Source organism: Rattus rattus, chromosome 2 (genome assembly GCF_011064425.1).
Source record: "Rattus rattus isolate New Zealand chromosome 2, Rrattus_CSIRO_v1, whole genome shotgun sequence".
NCBI lineage: Eukaryota > Metazoa > Chordata > Mammalia > Rodentia > Muridae > Rattus > Rattus rattus.
In genome coordinates this window covers 46200758-46222471 of record NC_046155.1, presented here as the reverse complement: position 1 = coordinate 46222471, position 21714 = coordinate 46200758, and the positions used below count along the sequence as shown (strand labels likewise).

At 46.5% G+C, this 21714-nt stretch overlaps 1 protein-coding gene across 1 annotated transcript in view; it reads right to left on the bottom strand.

Moving 5' to 3' along the window:
• Positions 1–13355: 13355 nt before the first annotated feature.
• As3mt (arsenite methyltransferase) overlaps positions 13356–21714 on the bottom strand; it is a gene marked incomplete at its 5' end in the record, with an annotated part of 31402 nt that continues 23043 nt past the window's right edge. The window contains one exon of the mRNA XM_032892138.1: positions 13356–13708. Coding sequence (XP_032748029.1) covers positions 13601–13708 — 108 coding nt within the window. The remainder of the gene's footprint in view (positions 13709–21714) is intronic.

Here is a 21714-nt window from a genome sequence, read left to right as displayed (position 1 = left end):
TTCCCCTCCCTTTTCTAGATATTTTCTGGACATGGCTATTGAAAAGAAAAGGGAAAAACATGGCCTTTTGACAGTTGGGAGAAAAGATTTCTTGCGGGGGGTTACTCTGGTGCTGCTATGCATTCAGTGATAACTACTAGCCCCCAAGACCTAGTTGCCACCAATGAGCAGACCCTCATACATGCCAAGTAATGCTATGTAAACCTTGCCCCCACCCCCAGCTTAAAGTTATTGGTTAAATAAAAGTGGCTACAGCCAATTACTGGGGAGAATAGAGGTAGGTGGGGTTTCAGTTACTGGGCTGGGGTCAAAGGGGACCACAGTGAGAATGAGGAGGGAAGAAAGACAGAGAGCAGGGGTTGGGAATTTAGGCTCAGTGGTTAGAGCGGCTTGCCTAGGGAAGGCGCAAAGGCCCTGGGTTCGGTCCCCAGCTATGAAAAAAAAAAAAAGAACCAAAAAAAAAAAAAAAAACAGAGAGAGCAGGAGGCCTCCATTAGATGTTATGAACCAGGAACACGTGGCTGGGTGAAATGTCCTCTGTGGATGGACTGATGGAGCAGAAATAACCCAGGCGAGACTCAAACGGCTGGCTTGGAGAACACAGCTGGGAATTGACAGTCTAGAAAAACAGAGTAGGGTAATCCCTAGTAATTGTGCTAATGCTGATTCTTAAAATCCATAGGGCCCTGCCTTGATTATTGGGATGGGAGGCTGTTCAGGTCATGTTAATAAGAGTTATTATTTAATAAGAGTTACTAAGTAACATTTTAAATTTTAAAATACCATTTACAGTTTCTCTTTGAAAAAAGACTGAATTCTTCACAACTAGCTTTTGCTGAAATCTAGTCTTCAGCTACCCAACAGGAAGTGAGTGTATGAGAAGCCACCCTAATGACGCCTAAAAATACCCCATTGCCTCGTCTTGCTGCCTTCTTCCTCCTGGCCACTACTCGCTCTGGTCTCTGAGCCCCAGAGTAAGGCCAGGCAGATGATCATTCCCCACATCTTTTAAAATTACATTCCTGGGGGGGCTGGGAGTGTAGCTCAATCGGCAGTGTTCTTCTATTCTCTATGAATCTCTAGGTTTGGTTCTCAGCACCCCATAGAACCAGGCTTGGCCACACACAGGTCTAATCCTAACACTCGAAAGAGAGGCAGAAGCATCAGGAGTCCACAGTCATCTTTGGTTTTATAGCGAGTTCAGGGCCAGCCTGGACTACACCAAAACTCCCTGGACTCCCCAACCTCCATTTGGTGGGGTGAGGACAGAGCAGGTAAGATTGGGGTGGACAGAAGAAAAATTAGACCGGGGCCTAAATGTTTGAGTCTGAAGCCTCCCATGAGAGTCATGCCTGTGTGCCTCAGATACCTGAGCTGGGACCTGTGTTTCTCTCACGCTAGCTTAGCCTACTCCCACAGCCTTCGGTTCACCTCTTCTGAGGGTGAAGGTAAAATACACCTTCAGTCCACCTCTCTCCCCAGGCACTCAAAATGCAAGCATAGACTTCCTCTCTTTCCAGTTTCTCTAAGGCACTGTTTATTTTAACTATTATTAAACTTAAGGGTTATTTCTTCTTCTTCTTCTTCTTCTTCTTCTTCTTTTCTTCTTCTTCTTCTCTTCTTCTTCTTCTTCTCCTCCTTTTCTCCTTCTTCTTCTCCTTCTTCTTCTTCTCTTTCTTCTTTCTTCTTCTTCTCCTTCTTCTTCTCCTGCTTCTTCTTTTCATTCTCCTTTTCCTTTTCCTTCTCCTTCTCCATCTCCTTCTCCTACTCCTTCTTCTTCTCCTCCGTCTTCCTATTCCTCTTCCTCTTCCTCTTCCACTTCTACTTCTTCTTCTTCTTCTTCTTCTTCTTCTTCTTCTTCTTCTTCTTCTTCTTCTTCTTCTTCTTCTTCTTCTTCTTCTTCTTCTTCTCCTTCTTCTTCTTCTTCTTCTTCTTCTTCTTCTTCTTCTTCTTCTTCTTTTTCTTAATCTTCTTCTTCTTCTTCTTCTTCTTCTTCTTCTCCTCTTCCTCCTCCTCCTTCTTCTCCTCCTCCTTCTCCTGCTCCTCCTTCTTCTCCTTCTTCTTTCCTTCTTCTTCATCTTCTTTCTCCCCCTCCTCTTCCTCTTCCTTCTCCTCCTCTTCTTCCTTCTCTTCTTCCTCCTTCATCCTCTCTCCCTCATTAATTGCTTCCTTACATTGCTTTTAACATAATTTTTCTGTGTGTATCTGTGTGTGAGCCTTGGAATGCACTTTCTGATGAGTTTGGGGTCAGATGACAACCTCTGGTGTCAGCTCTTACCTTTCTTTGAGGATCTCTTAGGTTCCATTTTTTTTCCACTGTAGACGTCAGGCTAGTGTTTGTTTCTTGGGATTCTTCTGGCTTCCCCTTCCTTCTCATCATAGAAACACTGGGATGGCAGACATGTGTGTTACTGTGTCACACCTGCCTAGCAAGCATTTTACCCACTAAGCATCTCCCTAGCCTTACATTTTATTGTCTCACTTATGTATTTATTTATTTATAGGAGATCTGGGACCCAGTATTTCAGACCCTGGCTGCCTTTGAACCTGCTATGAGACTGAGGATGCCTTGACTTGCCGATCTTGTCATCCTCATCTTCTGAGTGCTGCAATTCCAGGCAAGCACAATCAAGGCTGTGCTGCTAGAGATCAGATCCAGGGCTTCCTGTAAACTAAGCAAGCATTCTACCAGCTGAGCTACATTCCCCAGCCCTTGCTTCTTTAAATTTTTAAATAAAAAAAGGTTATGTTGGGGCTGGGATTTAGCTCAACAGTAAAACGCTACCTAGGGAAGCCGCAAGGCCCTGGGTTCTCGTCCCCAGCTCGAAAAAAAAAAAAACCAAAAAAAAAAAAAAAAAAAAAGGTTATGTTTCTTACCCCATTTCTTCTTCATTTGTTTACAGACCTATTGGTCTGTGTATATTGTTTCTCTAGTGCATTCTAAACACAGCTCTAGGCACTGGGGAGCTACAATATGGAATCCTCAGTTGCCCCAAGATACACATCTATAATCCTAGCACTCAGGAGGCTGAGGAGGAAGATCCCAAGTTTAAGGTTGGGGCCATACTGGGCTATACAGTGAAACTCAACCAAATCCAACCCCACCTCCTCCTGAAAAACAAACAAACAAACAAACAAACAAACGAACAAAAAACTTGCTGGTAAGGAAGCTAGCCACAAACACTACACAGCAAAGGATAGAACGTCTTAAAGGATACCCAGCTCCCCAGGAGTCTGAGGCTGGAGAATCCAGAGCTCAGTGGCAGTTTAGACAATACTTCGAGACCTTGTTTAAAAAACCAAAGAAGGGGCTGGAGAGATGGCTCAGCGGTTAAGAGCACTGACTGCTCTTCCAGAGGTCCTGAGTTCAATTCCCAGCAACCACATGGTGGCTCACAACCATCTGTAATGAGATCTGATGCCCTCTTCTGGTATGTCTGAAGAGAGTTACAGTGTACTTGTATATAATAAATAAATCTTTAAAAAAAAAAAAAAAAACAAAGAAGATACAGATAAACAGGGGCAAGCTGGAGAAACAGCTCAGTGGTTAAGAGCACAGGATGCTCTCCCAAATCATCCCAAATCCAGTTGCCAGAGTCCACACAGGGAGCTCACGACTACCTATAACTCCAGCTCCTTTTCCTGCCACCATAGGCACACATTCACGCAGACACAGAGACACAAATAAAAATTCTAATTGTTTTAAAAACTGAGGAAAACATGGTAGTCTTCAGGTTGCTCCTGGAACAATGAGGGTTTTAGGTTGGGTATAGTGGAGTTCTCTATTCATCTCAGCACTTGTTGGGTGAGGCAGAAGGTTCACAAATTCAAGATCATTCTGAGCTACATAAGGAGACTCTATCACGAAAGGAAGGAAGGAAGGAAGGAAGGAAGGAAGGAAGGAAGGAAGGAAGGAAGGAAGGAAGGAAGAAAGAGAGGGAACAAAGCTAAGTAGTTGGACAAGATCGTTCCCTCAGTAAAATGCTTGGCCTGCAAGCAGTGGGACACATGCCAAATCTCTTAAGTACTCTCTTCCACACATACAGCACTCTCGCACATATATACAGTACTCTCACACATACAGTACTCTTATACACGTGCACATATAGTACTCTCACATAAACATATAGTACTCTCTCACACACATACATACAGTACTCTCTCAGACACATATAGTACTCACTCTCACACACATACATACAATACTCTATCACACACACAGTACTCTCTCTCACATGCACACACATACATTACTCTCACAATACATACAATACTTTCTCACACACATACAGTACTCCACATACTGTACTCTTACACACATGCACATACAGTACTCTCACATAAACATATAGTACTCTCTTACACACACACATATAAAATACTCTCTCACACACATACATTACTCTTATACACACACAGTACTCTCCCACACATACACATATATACTCTATATAAATATACAGTACTTTCTCACACATAGGCAGACACACACATTCACACACACTTGCATGCACATATACAAAGAGGTTTTGGATATGTAACAGAAGAGCTCTTCCATGAAAGCCACACTCGCTTATGCTACCTTAACTAAATGTGGTGAACTGACTGGCTTCACCAACAAGACTTACCTTTGTACTGTCCTGGAGGTTTGAAATCCTAGAGCAAGGTCTAGCGGGGCAGGTTTCTGATGAGGCTTACTTCTTGCCTTGCAAACAGACAGTCCTCACACATCTGTCCTGTGAAGCTCGCTTCGAGGAAGCCAGCTCTCCGGCACCCTCTCTTACAAGGACATTAATCACTGAATCAGGATCTAACCTTTCCCCATAACTTCTTCTAACCTTAATCTACTTCATTAGAAATTCTCTCCTCCCTTTTTCCTTTCTCCCTCCCTTCCCCCTCCTCCTCTTCCTCCTTGGCCAGCCCTCCTCTTCCTCTTCTTTTTTAGTTTGGTGGGTTTTGAGACAGAGTCATACTATTTAACCCAAGCTAGCTTCAAGGTCTCAATCCTCCTGCCTCAGCCACCCAAGCGCTGGGACTACAGGCATGTGCCACCACATCTGGTTAGTGTCCACTTTCAAATATAGCCGTACTAAAAGATATGACTAGAGAGGAGTGGCATGAATATTAATACCTAACAAAGAGAGAAAAGGATGAAATCCACAATAACCAGTGGGAAACCAGGGACAAGGCTAGAGAGACAACACTGAACAGCGTGTGCTCAGAAAGCCGTTGCCGTAGTCCTTGACGAGGACCAGCAGGGATCTTGGGAATTGTTGAGACTGGTCTATAATGGGTTGAATACTAAGTTTCAGAGCTTACGTTTTACTGTATAAGGAGTCTGAGAAGTTCTAAGTCAAAGAACTGACTTATTGGAAGATTGGTCCAGCAGTTACCAAGATGGTGGCATTAAGACCCCACTGATTTATTTAGGGAACTCCATCTTGTTTGTTTCCTGTGCTTGTGTGCATCTGATTACATATTGTATGGGAGTATGCCACATGAATAGCAGATATGTATGCCCTTAAAGGCCAGAGGACAGCACTGGGTGTCTTCCTCGATCATACCCCACTGAACCTAAAGTTTACTAACTCAGCAAGGCGGCTGACCAATGAACTCCAGGGATCCACCACGAAGATTGCAGATGAGCTCCCCAAGTGGATCTTACATAGTTCTGGGGATTCGAACTTAGGTCGTCATGCTTGTGGGCAAGAACTTTACTGAATGACCATACATCTACCTGGTCCAAATTTGAGGAACTCGGGCCACTGAGCAGAAAACACCTTCGCGGTTTACAAAGCACTTTCTCATATACCATCCTGTGTCACTTAAGGCTGTGGACACATTCTGTATATAGTAATGTGTCGCAGGTAATTTTGTCACTTTGCAAATATCAAGTGCACTCACAGACCTAGGTGGTGAAGTTTGGTGCCCCCATGTGGCCTCTTGTAGTCCACTGAAGAGGTGGCAGTCCACCAGACTCACCCAGCATACTGTCTTCCAGTGGACTTCTTTTTAATGAGTAAAAGAAGGAGATTTTATAATAACAACAAAAAGTATAGTAAAAAGCTAGGCATGGTGACACTCAAGAAGCTGAGGCAGGAGGATGGTAAGTGGTAGGCCAGCCTAGGTATCTTAGTGAGGGTTTCACTGCTGTGAACAGACACCATGACCAAGACAACTCTTTATAAAAGACAACATTTAATTGGGGCTGGCTTACAGGTTCAGAGGTTCAGTCCATTATCATCAAGGCAGGAGCATGGCAGCATCCAGACAGGCATGGTGCAGGAGGAGCTGAGAGTTCTACATCTTCATCCAAAGGCTGCTAGTGGAAGACTGACTTCCAGGTGGCTAGGGTGAGGGTCTTAAGCCCTCCAATGACACGCCTACTCCAACGAGGCCACACCTCCAAATAGTGCCACTCCCTGGGCCAAGCATATTCAGACCATGACACTAGGTAACAAAGCAAGAGCCTTCTTCAAACATATACAGATGTAAAACCGACCGGAGCCAGAATGAGAGCTATTATACACCTTATCAGACGTCAGACACTGTATGAGATTGTGTGCGCTCTGCTCGGACGTGAGTGGCAGAGGGTAGGTTTGTTTATTCCAGTGGCATCACAAAGATGTAGATGGTATGTTGTCCTATGACATTTGACTGTCACAATCACCTGTCACTGTCACCTGTCACCCAAGTGTCATCTGCCACCAAGCAGTAGAATTTTCAGCTCCATTTTCTTTTTAGTCTCTCTCTCTCTCTCTCTCTCTCTCTCTCTCTCTCTCTCTCTCTCTGTGTGTGTGTGTGTGTGTGTGTGTGTGTGTTGCCTTGTGCTCAGCAACATGTGTGCATGTGTGCCTCAGAGGTTAGGAGGCATTTTGATTCCCAGGAAATGGAGTTACAAACATTTGTGAGCCACCTGATGTGGGTGCTAGGAACTGAACCCTGATCCTCTGGAGGAGAAGCACCTGTTCTTCAGCGCTGAGCCATCTCTCCAGCCTGTCTCTATTATGATCTTTGGGACACTGTCATATGTCTAATACATCCTTGGTTCCACTGTCACTTTGGTGTTCAAAACTTTATCACTTTAACTGTCCCTCACAGTTGTGATATGCCACACCTCCAGTCACTGATGGGGCAGGAACAAAGATCACATGCCACAGAGTCCCCAAAAGACTCGAGGGGACACCACATCTTCCATTCAGGAAGTCCATACTAGGATCACAAGCTACTATCCCCAAGTCTCGATGGGAATTAGAAATTTTAGACCAAGCATTCAGTTTCCCGGGTTGGCCTAGACTCCTGATCATAGGTCAGACTTCCTGATATATTTCATTTAAGCTTCTAGAACTGTCTAAGCAGAGGCATCATACCCTAATCCCTATACTAGAGGCTGAGGCAGGAAGAACTTCTCATAGAACAAGAACCTATCTTGAGAGATAAAATAGGGGCTGGAGACATGGCTCAGGGGTTTAGAGCACTTGCTGCTCTTGCAGAGGTTACAGGTCCAGTTCCCGGCACCCGCATGGTGGTTCATGACCATCCGTAATTCTAGTCCCTCTTGTGGCCTCCACAGACACCAGGCACATACACGCTGACAAGAACATTCATACACGTAAAAAATTTCAGATGTTTAAAAAATCTCCCAAAACAGGACTTTTTGGAAAGAAAACATATTATTAATCATTACTCCAGTTTAAAGCTTAAAGCAGAACAGTTCCACACAAAGGCAAAGAGTATGTTCACATAATAATAATGGTGGGCAGGGATCGTGGTGTGTGTGTGTGTGTGTGTGTGTGTGTGTGTGTGTGTGTGTGTGTGTGCATCGTGCATCTGCATGCCTTGGGAGGACAAGGTCAACATTCTCAATCACTGAACCTGGATCTCCTTGATTGGCTGGGCTGGCTGGCTGCAAGCCCCACCCACCCTTCTTTTTTTTTTTTTTTTTTTCAGAGCTGGGGACCGGGCCCAGGGCCTTGCCTTCCTAGGTAAGCGCTCTGCCACTGAGCTAAATCCCCAGCCCCTCCACCCACCCTTCTGTATCCCCACAGAGTGGAGAAGTGTGTCCCTGTTTATGTGGGGGATGGGGGGAGTGTTACAGGGCATACTGACATGCCTACCTTCATGGGGACTGGGCATGCAAACGCAGGTCCTCGTGTTTGTATTACAAATGCTATACCGACTGGGCCACCTCCCTAGCCCTATCTTCTAGTCATGGAAAGAGTTAGCACCACTGTTCCTGCCAACCAAAAAACCCTACACACACTTTCTACATCACACTCCCTCCCCCCACCTCCACTCTAGCTGTAATCCTCGCTCTTACCTTGTCCTCTCCTACCCCACCCCTCCCACTCAAGCCCCCAGTCCCACCCCCAACCCTCAATGCAGATGATCAGGGCCCCTTGCGTGTCATTGGAACCAATAGCCCCAGCTCCTTTTACTTCTCAGACAAGGTCTCACAGTCCAGTTGCCCGGACTGGCTTTGAACTCGTGTTTTAGGTGGTCCTTGGACTTTCAACTCTCTTGCTCGGCCTCTCAAGTAACCAAGAATAGTAGCCCAAGCCACAAGGTCCAGCAGTTACTACACTGTTTAACTTAGGAAGGCCCTGGAGGAAGGCAAAGACAAAGCCTTCCATGCAATGGGTGAGGCACCAGGAGCCTTGGTTCTGGTCTTGGTGCCAAATCGGTGCTGAGCCTAGTCTGCAGTCCCAACATGCGGGTCAGACACACCTTTTCGGCATCTTCTTCCATTAAATTTGAAAAGGCAGCACCGAGAAGGGGTGTAAGGGAGCTGTCCTCAGTAAAGACACACGCTTATTATGTGGCATGGTGGATCCATGCAGAATGAAGAACCTCCCTCTCTGCCACAAGAAAGTGGCATTTTTAAAGGGCCGCGCTGGCTTCGTGAGTTTCTGCTACATTATTTAAAAGGAAAAATAAAGACATCTCCTTCGTGGTGCTTCTGTAGGCACATCTGCTTGAAAGGAATATAATAAGGTTAATTGATAAATAAGAAAGCAAGGGCCGTTAATAAAAGATGAACGGGTAGGTCCAGAAGCCACACCAGGCGCCCTGTGCTGGCTGTGCAATCCTTCCATCCGCAGCACCTGACATTTGAGGTGTTGCGTTCCCAAGGAAGCTCATTTAATATTCGCAAAGGAAGCTACATGGGAGAAGCTGGTTAATTCTAGGAACAGAGGCTGAACTGTGCAAGCCACTTCACCCGACACAGTTAAGCTCTGAGCTATATGTCAAATTACCATAAGCAGCCCCAGCCCTGTGGGTCCCTCCTGTGAGGCTCCCTGCCACGCTCCACAAGCCCGCTTGGCTGCTGCTTGTAATGAATTAAAGATATGTCACAGGTTATCCTAAGGATTGTATAATGCCAGCTTTGCATTGCAAATGAGTTCAGTCTGGGAGCTAGGGAGATATCTCAATGAGAAGAATGCTTGCCCATAAGCGTGAAGCCTGAGTTGGATCCCCAGCACCTATATAAAGTAAGTTAATTATATGATGTACATATATATGCATGCATACATATATACATAATATTCATGTGCACAATATATATATTTTATAATATTCAAAATATATATATAAGCCAGGCATGGTGGCATGGACTTGCAATCCCAGCACTGTGGTGGAGAAAGGCAGACAGATCCAGGAGCTCACTGGTTGGCCAGCCTAGCTTACTCAGCAAGCTCTAAACCAATAAGAGACCCTGTTTCAAAAAAACTAAGGTGGACAGTGCCTGAGGAACGACACCCAAAGTAGACACCTGACCAAAGTCAGAGTAGACCAAAGTAGACATACACAGAATTCATAAAAGAACCCTCTGTCCAACCCAAACTGTGGTAGGTAGTTGAAGATATCGATTCCTCATGGGAGGCAAGACATATGGCCACCGTGTTTAGAACTACACTGGGCTGTTTTGATCCTCTTGGCCTACTGGTTCATAATATTCCACTTTTGCAGCCAGTGACTAGGGCAACGCCTAGTACAAGAGGTTTATCGGTTCCGTTTTTATTCAAGGGTATGTGTGTGGGCTGTTCGCAAACAATATGCATGCTGTGCCCGAGGAGACCAGAAGAGGGTGTCTGATCCCCCGGAACTGGAATTACAGGATTGGGAGCTGCCTAGGAAACCAATCTCTGGTTCTCCCCAAGGGCAGCAAGGGCCCAACCAGTGAGTCATCTCTGCAGCCCCCACAGTGGCCTTAATTACCGTGACAGAACAGTCAAGGAGCACAACCCCCATCTGAATGTGGCACTAGTGACAACCATGGTGGCTTTCTTGGAGCCACCCAAGGCAAAGCAAGAGTCATGGGCAGAAGGAAGCTTTGCTGCTGCTCAGGACTGGGGTGGGGCCTCCTCTAGCTGGGTATCTCATCCATTCTGCTAGGCTGGATGGCCAGTGAGCTTCCCGGCTCTGCCTTTCTCTGCATCTCTGTCAGTGGGGTTAGCAACACATCCCTCTGTGCTCAGCTCAACCTACCCTCCTGTGCTCAGCTTTTATGTGAGTCCTGGGGAGACAGACCTAGGTCCTCGTGCTTGCATGGCCCACACTTCACTGACCAGCTGAACTCTCTCCCCATCAAGTATAATTATTTTTTTTTTAAAGACACACCAGAGGAGGGCATCAGATCTCTTTACAGAAGGTTGTGAGCCACCATGTGGTTGCTGGGATTTGAACTCAGGACCTCTGGAAGAGCAGTCAATGCTCTTAACCACTGAGCCATCTCTCCAGTCCCCAAGCCTAATTCTTAAAATGTGTATTTTGTAGGAAAAAGAAACATATCAAATATGTTATTCTCAGAAAAAAGAATGTGGCTGGGTTGTGGTGGTGCACAACTCTGACCCCAGTACTTGAGAGGCAGAGGCAGGTGGGATCTCTGTGAGGCCCAGGCCAGCCTGGTCTACAGAGTGAGTTCCAGGACAGCCAAAGCTACACAGAGATACCCTGTCTTGAAAACAAAGCAAAACAAAAACCAAAGAACAGAAAAAGGATGTGAACTTCCAGCGTGATTTCTCCCTGAAGCACTAAGCATTCCGAATTACTGGGAGGAAGATGGCTCAGCGTGTAAGGCACTTGCTGCCTGAACATGAGGTTCTGGGTTCGAATCTCCAGTACTCGCATGAAACCTGGGCACAGCTCTCAAGTTTCTACAGCTCCAACACTAGTGGGTGGAAACCTGTAGCTGCTGGCCAGTCATCCTTGTCAAAACAGCAAGCTTTAGGCTCAGTGAGACACTGTCTTAAGGGGATAGAGCAGCAGAAAAGGACATCCTCCTTTGACTTCGACAAGTACCCATGTGTATTGCATATGCACATGAGTAAACATACATACATACATGCATGCATGCATGCAAACATACATAATACATGCACATGCACACATACATACACATACACATGCAAACATACAAACATACATGCATGCATACATACAAACATGCATTCATATAAACACAAACATACATGCATACATACAAACATGCATGCATGAATACACATATGCATACATATAAACATACATACACATACACATACACACATGCAAATATACATGCATACATACATACAAACATACATACATGCATATAAACACAAACATACATGCGTACAAACATGCATGCATGAATACATATATGCATACATACAAACATACATACACATACACACATGCAAATATACATGCATACATACATACAAACATACATACATGCATATAAACACAAACATACATGCGTACAAACATGCATGCATGAATACATATATGCATACATACAAACATACATACAAACACACATACATACATACATACATACATACATACATACATACATACATACAAACACATACCCTTTTTTAATTAAGATGGTGGGCTGCAGAGACGCCTCAGCAGTTCAGAGTGCTTGCTGCTCTTGCAAAGGATCTGAGTTTGGTTCCCCGCACTCACGTCAGGTGGCTCACAACCTCAGGAGCAGCTGCCCTTTTGGATGTCCCTAGCCTGCAACAAATATATTAATTTATATAAAAATAAAGAAATGGCAGATGAGTCTAATCAACAGAGTGGTTGGCTCACCTTTCCTCTATCATGTCCCTCAGAAAGGGCTATCCTGTGCTCGGGGAGCCTGCAGCGTGCTCAACCAGGCCAGTCTCACACTGTGGTGAGTTATAACTGGGCACATAAGCAACTCTACAGCCGGCGGCCTGAGAAGAATCAAGGTTCCTGGGACAAACAAGGAGGAACAAAACTGTCTGTCAAAGTCAGGGATGAGGACACTCAGAATTCTGGAATGTTCCGTTGGGGACCTATCTCTTTTTAAAAAGATGGATCTGCCCTTTGAATTCATCCCAGTGTTCTATAGGCCTAAACATTCTCAAATTCCCAGTTGAAAACTTCTTGGACCATTGCTAACCCCACCTCTTCCCCTACTGCCCAAGCTCTTTTTAACCAGGATCTCAGAACAATCAAGATTTTCTTATCAAGTCCTCCATTGTTCAAGGCTGTTCTTACTTGTCTTTGAGGCAGGGTCTCAGGTACTCAGGCTGCCCTCAAACTCTCTGTGTAGCTACCTCCTGAGTGCTGGGACCTGAGGTGTGTGCTGCCTCTCCTGGTTTCACCCGGTATTGGAGCGCGAACCCAGAGCTTCCTACAGAGAACACCAGGCAAGTTTTCTACCAGCTGAGCTGTGCCCCGGCCCTGGGCTTTAAGTCTGATTTATCAGCTCCTAATAAGGATCTGTGTCACTTCAACTTCTTATCATTGGTCCTGCCTTTAATCCTCAGAACTTCTTTAATATGGGACCTAGAAGGGAACCCAGCATTTCCCTATGAGTTTAATGAGAGCACCTTACAAGGGGAGAGAAATCTCTGTGTATGTCTTAGCTCTCCTTTTTCCAAAAACATCACTTAAGACAGATGACAGGGGCCCGGAGACGTGGCTCAGCGGTTAAGAGCACCGACTGCTCTTCCAGAGGTCCTGAGTTCAATTTCCGGCTGCCACATGGTGGTTCACAGCCATCTGTAATGGGATCTGGGTCCCTCCTCTGGTGTGTCTGAAGACAGAGCACTCATAAAGACAGATTACAGACGTCCATTGTGGCATCAACTATCAGGATGAAGTCAAATTTATTTTTCATTTGTTTTCATTTTCATTCATTTACAGGAAAAAAAAGTTAGAAGACAGCGACCTAAAGAGTACTCCTACCAAATTTGAATTGGCAACCTTTTGTCATAGTCAGCACAAATTCAGTAAGTACTGTGCTTCCTGAATAACCACAGAGAAAAACCCAGAGGTGTCCTGTGGTAGGCTAGAAGGAAGATATTCTCACAAGGTTGATGCCTTTGGATCTTTGTAAACCTTAGGCGCACAAGTTCTACTTCTGACCACCAGGTGGCGCCAGAACTCTGAAATAGTGAAATAGAAAAAGTTTGCTGTGAACCTTAAATTAACACCCTCTAAAAATCACTCTTTTTCTTAGCAGTGGCTTTGCCATCTTCCCATAATCTGTGCTCTGGTGAAGAGCAGGCTCAGAAGACTTTGTGACTGCCCTTCAGCCACCCCCTCATGCTCGGTGGGCTCTACGCTGGCCCTAGGTCTAGCAGCTTTTCCTTTTGCCACAGCAGCCTCCAGCGCCTTCCGGTGCACATCTCGGCTTCCTCTTGTCAGATTCCTCTGCAAGCTTGAATGGATCTCTGATCATAACCTGTCAAAAGACAAACCGGAGTGAAAGTACAGACGGGTTTGCATGTTTGATTTGGGCTGATTTACCAAGGAGGGAGATACAATGTTACAGTGCTATCCAGCCCTCGGAGGAGCACTGATGCTCTAGGGTACAAATCACCTTTTAAGATAAATCTGCACACACACACACACACACACACACACACACACACACACCAGTGATGTAAAGGAGGCATAAGGATCTGGACTTTTGGTCATCTTTGACTGCAATGTGAGTTGGAGGCCAGCCTGGGCTACAAGCTAAGAAACAAAAGATGACCCTATGTTTTGGAAGCTCAAATTAGATTATCACTCTCCCAGGGTAACCTCTACTTTGTCCAAGAAATGGGGGGCACTAATTTCTGTTTGTTTTTGAGACAGGGTTCCATGTAGCCCAGGCTGGCCGCCAACTCACTATGATACTAAGAGACTAAGAGACGGTTGAGGGTGTGTGTGTGTGTGTGTGTGTGTGTGTGTGTGTGTGTGTGTGTGTGTGATCAGCACCCCACACACCCCAATTTATGTTGTACTGGGGACTAAACCTGAGCACTACGCATGCAGGTAAGAGCTTTACTGGCTGAACAAGACCTCTAGCCCCAAAGTGGCTTTTATTGTTGTTTTGAGAGAGTCTTACACTGGGTTGGCCTGGAACTCTTGGTGATCCTCCTGCCTCAGCTTCTTAAGTGCTGAAGCTACCATAGCCTGCTTTAAAGTCGTTTCTGCTGGGCCAGGGGAGTCGATTTCACCCAACTGATTCTGTTGTGAGCTTCTCATGAGCACGTGCCTTTTACCTTTGGAACCAAAATCCTGAAACGCTAAAACGCCCTGTCCTGTGCCTAATCCTCCAGACATATGTGCATGAGGCAAGAGTGTGAAGCCCAGCTGTTGATGTCCAGATTAGAGATGGCCATCACCAGTACCCGACCTTAGAGCACAGAGTGCAATTGGCTCAGGAGAAACAGCTGCCTTCCGTTTTCCTCCTTTTACGGCTAAACGAGCTGCTTCTTACGGTGACACCAGCGGACCAGGGGCCAACTGGGGCCAAAGACAGGAAACCCGGGGCATGAACAAGTCACCTGACATCCTGCTGTCACCGATGGACATTCCAACAGGAGCCTGTCAGGTCACTGCATTCGAGAGACTGCAGGCTCGTTTGATGGGGGCTATGCTCTCGCTTGCCCTCGGTCCCTGCCTTCCTTCTTTGTTGGAGATTTATTTATTTTTATTTCACATGTATGGGTGTTTTTCTTAAATGAATGTCTGGGTGCCACGGGTGTGCAGTGCCTCTGGAGGCCGGAAGAGGAGGCTGAGTCCCCCAGAACCGGAGTTACGGATGGTTGTAAGCAGCCATGTGGGTGCTGGGAACCAAACCTGGGTCCTCTGCAAGAGAGACAAGTGCTCTTAACCACTGAGCCAACTGTCCAGCCCATTTCCACCTTCCCAATGTCAAAAGGTCACCCTGGGCCTGGACTCCGGGTCAAGCAGGCTAGAACCTGTGTTCGATGCTGCCGTCACTCTAGGAGACGGCTCAGTGGGTGCTCACCGCACAAGCATGAGGGCCTGAGTTCAGCTATCAGCATCTACATCAAAAGCCAGACATGGCTGCACACTGCTGTGACTCCATCACTGGGGACGGTAGAGACCGGAGACTTCCTGGAGCTCGCTGGTCATCCAGTCGAGCTGAGACAGTGACCTGTAAGTTCAGTGCCTGACCCTAGATAGATAGATAGATAGATAGATAATAGATAGATGGATGGATAGATAGATAGATAGATAGATAGATAGATAGATAGATAGATAGATAGATAGAGTTGGCTCCTCTTCCAGAGGACCGGGGTTCAATTCCCAGCACCCACATGAAAGCTCACAACTGTCTGCTACTTCAAGCAAGACCTGACAGACACCCTCACACACACATACATGCAGGCAAAACACCAATGCACATAAAATAAAAAATTTAAAAATATATGGGATGGAGAGTGATAGAAGTAGACACTAGGCATTTACCTGTAGCCTCTGCATGTGCGCCTGCGTGTGCGCGCACATACACACATGCACACGCATACACACTCACATGCCAAATGTGCATTTCTAGTCCTGAAGGGCTAGGATGGGATGGAAGGGGAGGAGCCTAAACAAGCATTCTTCGCAGGGGTGCAGCGTGCTGCTTAGCCTGCCCACTCCAGAAGCAGGTGTGAGTTCTAATCCACTGTCCTGCCATCTCCCTACACCTCAGCTTCTTCATCTATAGGTTGAGGGTCACAAAGGTCACTGTGAGGACCACACAGCATCTTAAACAGATGACTGCTCCATAAAACTCAGCGCTTCTAAACTATTCCACCTGTCGCTCAGGTCATGGCCCCCATAACTGCCACCACTGGCTGCAAGGAGACATCTCTAGACATCCCTGCACCGTCCCACTTGCATCACTACGGATGCTGCCATGTTTTAACAATGTAACTCGTTGACTGACTTGATTTGATACAGGGTGTTCTGTACTCCTGGCTGGCCTCCACATGTAACTGAGAACGGCCTTGGACTCCTATCCTCCGGCCTCCATCTCTCTCTCCTGCATGCCCTCACACCTGGCAATAATGTAACTCCTGTTGTAGCAAAACTTAGCAAAACTTAGCTTGGTCGGATTATAAAGAGGACAAAGAAGGCTAGAGGCCTAGCTCAATGGGAGTGTGCTTACCTTGTATGCACAACATGATGAGTTCGGTCTCCAGACCGAATGGACTGGGGGGGAGATGGGGAAGGGGAGGAGGAAGAGGAGAAGGTGGAGAAAAGAGGAGGGGGAGGTGATGGTCTCAAGGCTTTCATCAGCCAATTTGGAGCAAATTGGCAACATCCACCATCCATGGAGGCAGCTGACGGAGGACAAACGCACACAATCACCCACGCTCTCTGAACCCCGGGGTTTATCACCTTCCGTATCTTCCATAAAACTGATACGCGTCTGTGCCTGCAGAACTCGAGGCTGCATTTCTAGGTCACACAGCTGTTTCCTCCTGATGCCGAGCTGGCTGCCAACAGAACTGGAAGAACTACGACTTAAGAGATCGTGTGTCTCTACCCCTCTCTCAGCCTCTAACCTTACTTCCAAAGCGGGGAAACAAGATGCCAAGTGCGTCCTGCTTGCCGCTGGGTGGGTTAGGGGCGAAGAGTGGGATAAGAAAGGATCCCAAGGTGTTATCTCACAGTTGAGTGGGATGCAGGTTAGAACACTGGCAAAAGAGGCCTGAGAGGGAAACTAAGGCTGCTGGTGGAGGTCGGGGGCTCTTTGCCTATGAGCCTTGCTTTTTCCTTGACCTTATAGGAGTCAAGCATCCAGGGAGAGGCACAACATGTATCAGTGTGGGAGGGCTGCCCACTCCCTTGATACTGTAGAATCCATGGATCCTGCAGGCACTGCCATGGTGACTCTGATAAGTGAGAGCCTAGAACATGGCCGGTATGGCATCTCTCTGGTGGGAAATAACACTGAGAAAATGAGGAATTGTGCCAACTCATCAGGCTGTTAGGCAGCACCTATACAGCGCCCACCACAACCAAAGAAATCATTGTACTACAGAATGGATCACCGTGGGCATGAGAGAAGCGTGGCTGAATCAGGGGGAGCCTGACAGGACAAAAGCACCCTGAAATGCACAGAGGAAGCCCAGGATGCTGCAGGAGCCAAGCAGCCACAAACCACCTACGCCCAGTGTCTCAGGGACCCAGTGAAGATGGGTTTGCAGACAGAACAGAAAACAGGCTGTCGAAAACCCCAGTCCTGGAGAACAGCCTGGTTCTTGTTCTTCTCATCTGACAGGACATTTCTGGGATGGCTGTTATTGTCAACTGGGGACAGCCTGAAGACAGGGGGTGGTTTGTCACCAAGTCCGATAGGGAAGCAGGGCAAATCAAAGGGACAGAGATAAGAAATGGAGGTTGAGTTACGATAACAAGGCAGCTCCTAAGGAAGAGACAGACACTGGAGGAGCCTTGCCAGACTTTGAGAGGACTTTGAACCTGAAGAAGAGGAAGGGCGTTTCCGCAGAGGGCTGCAAGTTCTACGATCAAGCGTTACTGCCAAAGCAAGAAGGATCCTCAAGTACCTGGGACTAGGGGGCGGGGCTGGAGATGCCTCAAAGCGAGGAACATAGTAGGCGAGCTGAGCCTCACGTGGAGCCGACTGTTTAATTAGTTCTCAAAGACAAACAAAACAAAAACCATTGCTCTGATGCATGGGTACCGAAAGTACAAATCTCTAAGGCAACCCAGCCTGTCCTCTAGGGTTTGGGACGCACTGAAGTTTATAGGGCACTGTCACCAGAGTAGTCAGTGATGTACTGACTTCTGAGAGGCTCCCCCATCCTGCAGGGTACTAAGGGGTGGTGGCTATTTTATTAGGAAAGGCATGCAGACTCCTGGCGGGCGGGGGTTGGGTGGGGGATGGTATCAAGATTCAGGTAGCTAAGGAGGTACTGAGAGGGGAAGCAAGTGGGACCCTGTCCATCCTTCTGCCCCTAGATGGAGAGCAGTAGACAACAGAGATGGCCTGCTGAGAGCAGAGACCTCTTGTCCCACACTGCCTCCAACAAGGCCCACACAACTTGGAGAATGTCGGTGCATTATAGGGCGTTAAATACGGTAAGAACTAGTATCTATGCTGAGGCGCCTACATTGCCAGGGATCAGGGAAAGAGGCACCCCCCCCCTTGGCTCTGTGCTCTCTCTGTTCTCACAGCAATCCTGTGACACTAGACTCATGAGACCGTCCACCTTGCCTTCATTTGATTCTACCTGTCACAGAGCGGTGACTTAGGCCCCCATTCCAAGCCGATATTATCTGCTCCCATTCTCGTAATAATAACCTGGGAAAAGAGGAAGCTTATAGTCTCAGAACACAGGACAACGAAGGTGTTATCTCTTTCTAGATAGGAGAGGATAGGTCATCAACTCCAGCAAGATCCAAGGCCCCAGGCCACCCACGAGGTTCCTAGGAGTGGCCAGATCAGATAGGACCCATTTGTTTCCAGGCAGAGTAGGAGATGAACCACAAGCCTCTTACATAGGAATCAACACACAGACATGCGTAGGGATAATCAAGGTGCAGACTCTAGGCACCCCCCTACCAGGTTTGCTAAAGCAACTAGACGTCACTCCGACAGACAGCATGAGCTGGACTCTCTCTGGCAAGAACAAGAGGCACCTGTCCTAAACTGTGGAGGGAGCTGAAACTGGACAGACTTCTTTAGACATCAGCACCACACCATGTACAATGCACATAAGTGGAGGGGAGACGGAGTCCTCGCTGGTCACCGTGCAAAGCGCCCTACTAGAAAGCCCTCGGAGGGCCGACCCCCGCTGTTTCTAGGCAGCGGGAAGTATGGAGCCCAGTGACTTCCAGAGCTGCCTCCCCTCAGCTGGGTACAGTGTGGGATGGGGTTTAACTTACACCGGAAATGTGGGGTACGCAGTTGGGTCACGGTGAAACCGAAGCGTCTGCGCTGCGGCACAACCTGCCACAGACGTCACCTGACTTCTCCGACAGGAGAAAACCAGGGCAGCTGAGGGACAAAATTCTGGGTGCTATGTCTGCTAGCATGGGACGCCCATCAAGTGTACCGATGACTGGACACAGAGAACACACATGGTGGATGGCACGGCATAGCGGTAAGCGAGGCAAGCACCCACTGGCTTCACCAAGTCCATCCTCTGAGGGAGACCGGCAAGGCCTTCAGAACCCGTGCCAGAATGATAGGACCCAGAGCATTAGCTTCCCAGGACATGGTGCAGAGAGAGCAGCTCATTAGAATAATGAGGCCCACCTGGCTAGGCCAAAGTCCCTGGAGAACGTGAGTAATTTAGACTACCTCTCCCTGCCACATCTGATCCTTGTGAGTGCTTGGGGCCTCGGAGTCCTGTCTCAGAGACCATCCACACCCAAGCTGTGCGCATAGATTCCACAGAGTTGGTACAGAGACAGGCCGCCCTGTTATTCGTTCACGGTATGCGTTAAATCCAAGAACTCAGGCCTGTAATCTCACGCTTGGCCCAGTGGAGGCCCGAGGATGGCAAGTTCCAGACAGGATTGGGCTACATGGCAAGCCCCTGCTTCAAAAAGGAAAATGAAAAATAATTCAAAATAAATAATAAATAAACGCAGAGACAGGGGACAATGCGGCAGCTTCCAGTGGCCTGTGCCACCTGGGGAACTGGCTACTTCTTGCTACAGTGTAAGGTGTCTCCAGCTTTTCCAACTTGTCCATAGTAATCCCGCTAGACCATGAACTGTAGCCACTATTAGGAATCTCCGTTAAGGTTTTTTCTAAAGCTGACCTTTACCCAGCATTCCTTGTGTTACTTTCTATCTCTTACGCCTTCCTCTGCCACACTTGGTCGTTGGTCACTTGATGTGTTATGGTTGTTATCATCTAGGGTGGTTGGCCGTTTTGTTTAATTATATTCCATATTGATAGAAATATAAGGGTTTTTTGTTTAATTATTCTATACTAATAACAATTTAAGGGTTTTGTTTAATTATTATATATGAATTGAGATTTAAATTCTTGTTTAGTTATTCTATATTAATAGAGATTTAAGTCTTTTTGTTATTTATTGATAATTGTTTTCTTTAACTATTGTATATTGATAGATTTAAGTTATTTTGTTACTTGACTAATATTTGACTATATTGTACATAAGTCACTTATTAAAACTATGATGGTTCTTATAATTCTTTCTATTATATATAGATTGTTAATGTTAGAGAAAAAGACAATTCTTAAACAGAAAGAGATATAAAATGAAGACTTAAGGGTTCATTAGAAAATAGATGATGTTTTGCTGCGGCAAACATGTAAAGAAGTGTTTTCCTAAAGTAGATTCAGGAAAAAGACTTAGGCAAACTCATAAAAACCATTTCACTAGAACAGACGCAAGGGAAAAAATGTTGCTAAAGCAAACACATAAAAAGACACATGGTGGGGTTGGGGATTTAGCTCAGTGGTAGAGCGCTTGCCTAGGAAGTGCAAGGCCCTGGGTTCGGTCCCCAGCTCTGAAAAAAAGAACCAAAAAAAAAAAAAAAAAAAAAAAGACACATGGTAAAAGATTCTTTGCTAACAACACACATATATTGGTCCACCTTACATTGCATAGTTGACCTACACTTGTTGGGACTCCATAGAGAAAAACACCAAAAAAAAAAAAAAAATTCTGATGATGTGCTACAGTTTTCCAATAAAAGATAGCAGGTAAGGATCCTTAGAGTAGTACTGAGCACAGCACTGCAAGTCAGGACCCTTAGAGCAGTACTGAGCACAGCACTGTAGGTCAGGACCATTAGAGCAGTACTGAGCATAGCACTGCAGGTAAGGACCCTTAGAGCAGTACTGAGCACAGCACTGCAGGTCAGGACCATTAGAGCAGTACTGAACACAACACTGCAGGTCAGGGCCATTAGAGCAGTACTGAGCACAGCATTGCAGGAAAGGACTATTAGAGCAGTACTGAGCACAGCATTGCAGGAAAGGACCATTAAAACAGTACTGAGCACAGCACTGCAGGTAAGGACCATTAAAACAGTACTAAGCACAGCACTGCAGGTAAGGACCATTAAAACAGTACTAAGCACAGCACTGCAGGTAAGGACCATTGAAGCAGTGCTGAGCAGGGCGCTGCAGAGCCAGCCCCAGGAATGCAGCAGCAACCTGCCGAATCTCTGAGAGAAACAGATACATTCTAGCTAGAATACAGTCACTTAGGTCTTGCCCCTCTTTCTGGTCCATGGTTTGAGGCTCCAACCAGTATGGCTGCTGCCTAGAACTAGGCATCTGTCAGTAAGTCCGTCTGTACTGTGTGCAGACCTGGATCTGTCTGTGTCTCCCTCAGCACCTCAGACAGTCCTCAGACATGAGGACTGGGTGGTCTCACAGCCGGTCACTGATAAACTCAACTCTTTTAAAGTCTGTGAGGGGAAATTCTCCAAAGTTTACCTGCACAT